This window comes from Malus domestica, chromosome 17, assembly GCF_042453785.1.
Source record: "Malus domestica chromosome 17, GDT2T_hap1".
In the NCBI taxonomy this organism is placed as follows: domain Eukaryota; kingdom Viridiplantae; phylum Streptophyta; class Magnoliopsida; order Rosales; family Rosaceae; genus Malus; species Malus domestica.
Genome location: NC_091677.1, coordinates 9,198,132 through 9,206,712, shown reverse-complemented (window position 1 = coordinate 9,206,712; position 8,581 = coordinate 9,198,132). Strand labels below are relative to the sequence as shown.

Here is an 8,581-nt window from a genome sequence, read left to right as displayed (position 1 = left end):
TTGTAGCTTTTTTGTTAGTCGGAATGGTGGTAGTTATAAATAGGCCAACGCCAAATTTCTTTTCAATATTATTGCAGAACATGTAAATATTTTTGTTCTTTTTTTTTTCAAAAAATATTTTTATTCAAATATGATAAAAAGCACTATCGTTTGGAAAAGAAAAGTCTTAGTTGAATAAATGAGGAGTATAAACATCAAACATCCAAATTGCAATTGGCATCCACAAATGGAGACAAAGCGGAGACGAAAACTCAGGGTCAACAATCATCGTAAATTACGCGAGTGTCACCGATTTATATTAAAGTTTAACTAAAAAATTCCAAGAAAAAAAACACAAAGGGATTGCAGACTAAAGCCGGACACCACTGGGCCAGGCCCATTACCATCCGAGTCCCACCCGCTTCCCGGTAGTTAAGCTCCACTCCAGTCGTTGCCCAAAATCCAGCATAAAAAAAAAAAAAAAAACTGCCTCTCACTTCCCTTTCAGTTTCTCTCTTCTCACTCTCTCTCTCTTCATTGTCCGCCATTGTTGCTCTCTTCCCCACACTCCTCTCGATCGCTTGGCTTCACTTTTCTCCTTCCTCTCATTTTTCTTTACTTCCAAGCTTTCTCTCTCTTTCTCTCATGCAGTGTTCCGTGGTGCCCGAGACAGACCCGAACCCGACCCGGTTCTAATCCCGCCCCCCCCCCCCCACTTCCCAAATGCATCGCGCCGCCGCCGCCGCAAACCCACTCCAAACCCTCCTCGACCTCATCAACTCCACCCTCTCCCTCCTCCTCCACTCCTCCCTCACCGTCCGCTCCTTCGTCGGCCGCTGGACCGCCCTCCACTCCAAGCTCGCATCCCTCCACTCCTCCGTCGCTGACATCTCCGACTCCCCCCACTGGGCCCAGAACCCCCTCCTCCACACCCTCCTACCTCAACTCCTCTCCACTCTCCAGCGCCTCACTGCCCTCGCCGACCAATGTACCGACGCCGAGTTCGCCGGCGGGAAGCTCCTGATGCAGAGCGACCTCGATATGGCTTCGTCTTCCCTCTCCAATCAGCTTCGCGACCTCGACTTGCTTCTCAGATCTGGAGTCCTCCACCAGTCAAACGCCATCGTTTTGTCCCACCCGGCTCCCGGGTCGGATAAAGAGGATTTGAGCTTCTTTATCAGAGACCTCTTCACCCGGCTGCAAATCGGCGGCGTCGAGTTCAAGAAAAAGGCTCTTGAGTCGCTCCTTCAGCTCCTCAACGGCGACAACAAGTCGTCCGGCCTCGTCGTCAGAGAAGGTAATGTCGCATATTTGATTCATTTGCTCGATTTCCACCACCAGCCTTCCGTCCGCGAGCAGGCTATCTTCGCCGTCTGTCTCCTGGCCACCGCGGATGACGATTCGTCGCGCAAGGCAGTGTTCGAAGAAGGGGGTCTGGGTCCTCTGCTGAGAATACTCGAATCCGGGTTGACCCATTTGAAAGAGAAGGCTGCGATGGCGGTAGAGGCTCTCACCGCCGACCCAGAAAACGCCTGGGCCGTTTCCGCCTACGGTGGCGTCTCAGTCCTCATCGAAGCCTGCCGATCTGGGTCTCCGGCGACCCAGACCCATGCTGCCGGAGCCATTAGAAATGTGGCCAATGTGGAAGAAATCAAAACTGCTCTGGGAGAAGAAGGAGCCGTCCCTGTACTAATCCAGTTACTGCTCTCCGGCACCATCACCGCCCAAGAAAAATCAGCCAATTGCATAGCCATTTTAGCCTCCTCCGACGAGTATTTCCGAGCTCTGATCATTCAAGAACGTGGGTTGCAGAGATTAATGCATTTGATTCAAGATTTACCGAATTCGGACACATTGGAACACGTCCTCCGAGCCATCACATGGCTTTCAGCTTCAGATTCTTGCTCTAAAATCCTTTCTTCTTCGACGATTTTCCTGATTCAGCTCGGCGAGTTCATAAAGCAGGGGAACACAACGCTACAGAAAATCTCAGCTTCCTTACTCGCTCACTTATTGGTTAATGTGAGCGATGGGAATAAGCGAGCGTTGGGCAGCTGTATGGGGTCTTTGGTGAAGCTCATGGAGTCGCCAAAACCGGTGGGTCTACAAGAATCGGCGGCCCAATCGCTGGTTTCGCTGCTGACGGTCCGGTCGAACCGGAAGGAACTGGTGAGGGACGAGAAGAGCGTGATGAGGCTGGTCCAGATGCTGAACGCCAAGAGTCACGAGATGGTGGCCAGCAAGTTTCCGGTGGCGGTGGTCGCGGCGGTTCTCAACGGAGGGAGCGATGGTTGCCGGAAAAGGCTGGTGGCCGCCGGAGCTCACCCGCATTTGCAGAGACTGGCGGAAATGGAGGTCGCCGGAGCTAAGAAAGCGCTGCAGAGACTCGCCGGCAGTAGGCTGAAGACCATCTTCTCCCGGACTTGGAGGGAATAGTAATTAACCGGGAGTAAAAAAAAATCCCCGCCAAACGAAAGGTCAGTTTTGGAATTTTAGTTTTTCCTTAGGGTGTTTGACTTGCCGGCTTTACGACTTTGACCCTGACGTGTCACTGTTTTATCCAATTCGCGTGTGCCATGTTCACACGGCAACCTGGATTTCTCTTGAAAGATACCACCTTAATATTCTCTAGACTATCAAATGACAATTCTACCCTTCACCCTGAAATTGCGAAGGATTGTGAAAAAGTGTGGTGGCCCACGGAGCCTAGTGGGCCCAGTAGTAATTTTACTGCTGAGGTGTTGAGTCACAAGAGTCGTATATTTTCAATCCATCTAGAAGGTCCAATTTTCACATTTACAGCGAATAAATTTTTTAACCGCTTAACTCGTGAGATATTTGCGGTGCGCTTTTAGTGACAGATGCCCTTTTGGCTGACAAATCAAATTTTGAATTTTGTTTGTTGGTAAAATGCAGAGGAGGAAGGAGGAGGGAGAAGGATTTTCTAACCGTCCAGGGAATGTGAAAGCTACGTGGCTTGGACAAAGCAACAAATACACACACAGATCTTATACCCAACCTTTTTTTTACTTATTATATTTATTTATTTATCTGTCACTAAATCAAGCACCCTAATTAAGTATGTTATGTATTAATTAATTAAAATATCCTAGTACTATATTGTATTGGTAAAGAAAGAAGAAAAAGCATGGATGCGGTTTTTAGGGAGTATCCTCGTTTTGCTGTTCATTTTTTTGTAATTTAATGTTATTACTTGATTCACACCCACTCGGTGAAAAAGCTGTAAGAGGGGTTCATTTCATTATGATGTTTCCTTTTTTTTTTTGTTGGGTTGTGTTTTTTAATTAACACCCACTGGTTTGAGAATGTACATCCTTGGATTTGTTGTATCCTTAACATGGAATGTCACGGTGATAATGTACTAATTTACGTTGCTCTCGTTCTAGAGAGAAACTTCTGCTATATTTGTAATGGACATGAATTTAACATGGGTCTTGAGTGTTACTTAAGAAAGAGTGCCAACTCTTTTTGTGTGTTTTCTTTGTGGTGAATGGTGATGTTATCTGGGGATTTTCTATGATGCTCTAGTATCAGATATTTCCGATTTTTTATCATTAGATTACTCCGACTTTCGAAGAGACTCTAAGAAAAGACTTAGAGTACTTGAATCTAACGAAAGACGTGACACAGAACCGAGCACAATAACGTTCTAGGATTCATACAGTCGACCCCACTCAGTGGGAAAAGGCTTTGTTGTTGTTGTTGTTGTACTATGATGACGATGGTGATGATGGATGTGGATATGGAAGTGTAGAGCCAAAAGCAAAAAGGCCAAAGCTTTTAGGAGAAGTTAGATTTTTCATTTTGCTTCTTGTATTGTATCTGTGTCTTTGTTTTTGAGCAGGTAATGGGATGGGGATGTGGAGGAATCAATGACAATGGACAATGATGGTAAGACTGATGCATATGGCGGGATGTGTGGTCCATTTTCTCAATTTCACATGCTGTTGCTTGCCCTTGCCTCCCCACCAATCACACCATTCACCTCTCTCTCTCTCTCTCTCTCTCTCTCTCTCTCTCTCTCTCTCAATTGCATTTGCATCTGCATCTGATGCTCCAGAAGAAAAGTTTGTGACTTTTTTAATTTTATTTTTTTCTCTGTGGGGGAAGTGGGGAAACCGGGAGAGGTCAGGTTTTCCCGTGAATCCTGCTCTCTCTGTTTAAAGCAACTGCACAAAACTTAGCTGTAAAGCCTTTACGCCTCTCTCCTTCTGTCATTCTGTTGTGTGGTCTTTTTGTTTAGCTTTGCCTATTTTCGTGTATTTTCGTATGTTAATTTAAAGCAATATTAAACGTATGCTCTTAACCAATTCAATTACATGTTTTAGTACTTTTCCAGTCTCTTGGGAGATAAAATTCTGGGTCAAGCGACTTGATCACCATCTGGCCTATCCGACCGCTTCCCGCTTGGTATCATGAAGCGTATCGATCCGTTATCAACCATCAATATGTCGTTCACATTATGGTACTACCCAGACTAAATTACATATTTGTGAATATGCTTGTCAATGGATAGTTAGGTGGAAAATATCTGACAACGACGTAGCATCATCTCAATGGCTTGTTGGACCAGCCAGCTGCTTAGGCGGTCTAACCGGTCTTAACCATTTCAAACAGGCAAGCTACTAGGTTTGCTTAAGTGTCAAGACCAAGATTCATGGGTCGCTTTGTTTCTTTTATGGGCTACGAGCATTCAAAACACTAGGTCCCTATTTGTCGGGCTTCTTGGAGGTGCTTCTGAAGCATATGCTATAAACTCTCAATTGCCATTCAACTCTGCCAAAGATAATGGATTCAAGATTTTTAATTACAAGATAATTAAATTTGATTTAAATTAATCTCAAGACATGTGTTTAGCAATAATCTTGTTTTGCTGTTCCAACCATAGTCTCTGTTGATGCAACAGACTTTCATGATTCATCAATCCGTTACATATAGGTTCACTACTACTTCTAACGTTTGAGAACGTTGCAAATGGGTCATTTTCTGTAGTACCCCACCCGTTTTCACTTCGCGCACGGAAAGTTGGTGCAGCCAGAAACTCATTAGCATCGTTTGTACAAAATGTAGGTGCCACAATTGTGTCATTACGATTTTCAGCACGAAATGTAGGTGTCACAGTAATGTCATTACGATTTTCAGCACGAAATGTTGGTGCTACACTCTTGTTATAATGAGTCACTGCACAAAATGTTGGTGCATATGTGCCCTCATTTGTATCCCGTGCCCAAAATATTGGTGTGGCCGCTGTTTTCTCTTCTGGACTCTGAGCACAAACCGGCGGTGCTGTTTTTGTGTCATTTATACTCCGCTTGCTAGCAGGGGCCACTGCCAACTCTACGGAACTCTGAGCACAAAATGTTGGCGCTGTTGTGGACTCATTCATGCTCCACGCGCCAAATGTTGGTGCCATTGTGCTTTCGTTGGTGTGCTGTGACCACAATGTTGGTGAAATTGTGCTCCCTTCTGGACTTGGCTCGCCAAATGTTGGTGTCATTGTGCTTTTACTGGTGTGCTGTGACCACAATGTTGGTGAAATTGTGCTCCCTTTTGGACTTGGCGCGCCAAATGGCGGTGCCATTGTGGTATTATTTGTAGTATGCGCGTGCAATGTCGATACCGTCGTTGTATTATTTGTATTTTGCGTGCGAAACGTTGGCGCTATTGTGCCACCATTTGAATTCTGCATGCAAAATGTTGGTGCCGGTGTTTGAGATGTAGTAGGGAAAGAAAAGAAATCGTCTCCGAAATTTCCAAAGCCATTGCTGTTGGCGGTATTCGAACTTGAAGAGGTTGCGAAGCTCTCGATTGGTATTGTGTCTTGAAGAAACGGATTGTATTGGTGTTGGGGCACTGAAGATTGCTGAAATAAACTGTCAAAGTTTGATGAATCAAACAGATTATTAGCAGAAGCTGGTGGCGGCGATGATGTTTGCAATGGCGGTTGATTACTTGCAGACTGGAACAGAACAAGCTCCCATCCTTGTTCCGAACCCTCTTGATTTCCGACTCCGAATATTTCTTCTACTATTTTTTCTTGTTTCTTTGTTTGATCCGGTTGCGGCGACCAGTCGTCAAAAGAAAAAAGACCAAACTCAAAACTCGCTGGCTGAGGTCGATCAACCTCAGCCGTCAAGGATTGGGTGGATCCATTCCTATTTGCCCGTCCGATGGATTCATTCTCCGGGGTCTTATTCGGCTGTTCCTCGGAGTTATAAAACTCTTGCTCCGCCGACCAAGACGGGCTTACATTCCCGTTTTGGTCAGCAACACTCATCAAATCCTCCAACGAAGTACAAGCCGAACCAAAAGCAGAACCTCTCTCCGACGCCTCGAATTGCTCAGAAGAAGTGAATTCATTCCGTTCAAAGCTCAACCCTTTATCCCTACCCTCCTCCGCTGCCATTTGATCCGAACCAATCTGCAAATGACTAGGCGGCGACCGACCCGGAAACGAAGCCTGGTCCTTCAGAAACTCCTGTAGCGTCTCCAGAAGCTCCTCCGAAATTTTCTGCACGCTCGGATATTCCGAGGTCCGCCCGACCCCCAAGCTCTTACAGAGTGCGTAGAACGACGCGAGCTCCTCAAATTGCTTCGAGGCTTTCACGCAGGCGTGAAAGGCGTTCACGCACGACTGGTATTGCAGATGGAAGAAGCTGTCTAGAAGCAGAGCTAAGCCGTCGGATATGTCCCGGTACAGATCATACGTCTCTTGAACGATCGCGTAGAGCGAGATCAACACCAACCGATTCGTTTTGGCAGCCCCCGTTGGCGTCGTGGCGATCGCTCTGTCGAGCAGTTTCTGCCAGTAGTGGATTCGATCAAGCAGCACCGCCGGCTTCATGTTGCGGACGACAGGTTCGTTCGACTGGCGGCTCCTCCGGTTGTTATTGAATTCCTGGTCGCGCTGGTAGGTGAACCGCCGCTGGAGCTTCCCGGTGAGGAAGCAGTCCAGCCGCTCGTCGAGGTAGAGAGCGAAGGTGCGGACGAAGGCGGTGTAGTCCCACGGGCAAGAGTTGGAGTCGTCGCGGAAGTTGGAGAGGTTGAGGATTTTGGCGCCGCGCTTCATGGCGTGGAGGACTTCGATTGGAAAATAGGGGTCGCCGTCCTGGAAGATGCGGAGGACGAGCATGAGGGATTTGAGCGCGACGATCCAGTTGCGGGTTTTGCCGATGCGCTTGGCGATGGCTTGGGCGCAGGAGGATGCGTACGACTTGTTGGACGTAATGAGCGTGAGAATTTCTTGGATGTATTTGTCTTCGACGGGGACGACGTCGTGGGACGTGGCTTTGAGGACTGTGACTTCGAGGTTGGCCGAGTTGTTGTTGTAGACCTTGGCTAGGCTTATGCTCGTTTGGTCCTTCACTGCCCCAATTGCCTTCTTTAGCTTGCTTGGCATCTTTTTGCTAACGATTTTGATGAGTCAACTACGATAGAGATTTTACAATGCGATATTCTATATTGCTCTAATCAGGGTTGAAACTAGGCGTAAGGAGGCAAACACGCCACCTTAGCCAAGCTTCTTGGACAATTGTTGACGATGATGAATTTAATTATAATAGAAATTTTCTTCTGACAACACAATAATCTAAACTACTCTAGTTTATGAGCAGAAAAATTGAGTTCCGTGCAAGAAGGCATGCACAATATCCTGACCGAGCCTAACTCATGTCCGATGATTATGAGATTGAAATAACAACATTGGGTCGTGAGTTGAGGTGTTTTGCGATGCCTTGGTGTAGAATTGTTTCTTTTTTGTTGGATTTGGGATTGAAATCCGAATGAGCGGAACAAGTTTTTGGTTTTGATAGGAGGGTGGAGAAGGTTGGCAGAGTTTGGAAATAATTTGGGTGGTGGAGAAAAGGGAAATGCCTTTGTGGACGTGATCGAGATTCGCACTTGTTTGATTGACCAAGTCCTTTGCATGTTTGTGCGTTTGCATGTTTTCACTAATCAAATCTCAATTGAATTAACGAATTCGGTTGGGGTGTTGTATGTTGGAATGAGAATGAAATTTGGGTGCATAATTTTAACCCGTTGGGAATGGGAAGTAAAGGGATTCTAGTCCTTTGCTATCTTGAGAACAAACGTGGAGTCTAGTACCTTCCCATGACAAGAGTGGATTATGGTGGTCCATGGATTAGTTTTATGTCCCGATTTAGAAGCGTATGTGCTACTTTCTAGAATGTCCTTAACCTTAGCAGAAGGAAAGACCATCAACGGTAAGAACTTATACCCTATCTTTTAGCATTTCTCAACACGTGTAATGTTGGGCGATGCAAAGAAAAATGGTATTAAATGCGTAACAACTAAGTTTTTCAATGCCATTTGTCATTGTTTCGACTAGTACAACTCTAGCAAGCTAGAGTTGTAGTTAGTGAGTACTAGAGTGTAATAAGTTATTTGCCAAAGAAGTGATTAGGTAGTTACATTGGGTTGTTTTATTTTTGCATGCTGCTTTCTTTGAACGCTGGCAGCTACCATGTAACTTGTATTACAATGTTTTATAATGTTGAAATGGAAATTGACGTTAAACTGTCATGTGGTAGATGGTCTATAAAAAGTCTCACTTTGAGATATT

The 8,581-nt window shown here is 45.8% G+C and overlaps 2 protein-coding genes across 2 annotated transcripts; one reads left to right on the top strand and one right to left on the bottom strand.

Moving 5' to 3' along the window:
• Positions 1-321: 321 nt before the first annotated feature.
• On the top strand, positions 322-3,428 carry LOC103404958 (protein ARABIDILLO 2). Its single transcript, XM_008343916.4, has 2 exons — positions 322-2,456; positions 2,896-3,428. The coding sequence occupies exon 1, from the start codon at positions 703-705 to the stop codon at positions 2,413-2,415; it is 1,713 nt and encodes a 570-aa protein (XP_008342138.3). The 5' UTR covers positions 322-702; the 3' UTR covers positions 2,416-2,456; positions 2,896-3,428.
• Positions 3,429-4,800: 1,372 nt separating this feature from the next.
• On the bottom strand, positions 4,801-8,028 carry LOC103404957 (clathrin coat assembly protein AP180). The gene has a single exon (XM_008343915.3). It carries the CDS (start codon positions 7,397-7,399, stop codon positions 4,841-4,843), a length of 2,559 nt encoding a protein of 852 aa, XP_008342137.3. The 5' UTR covers positions 7,400-8,028; the 3' UTR covers positions 4,801-4,840.
• Positions 8,029-8,581: the final 553 nt, after the last annotated feature.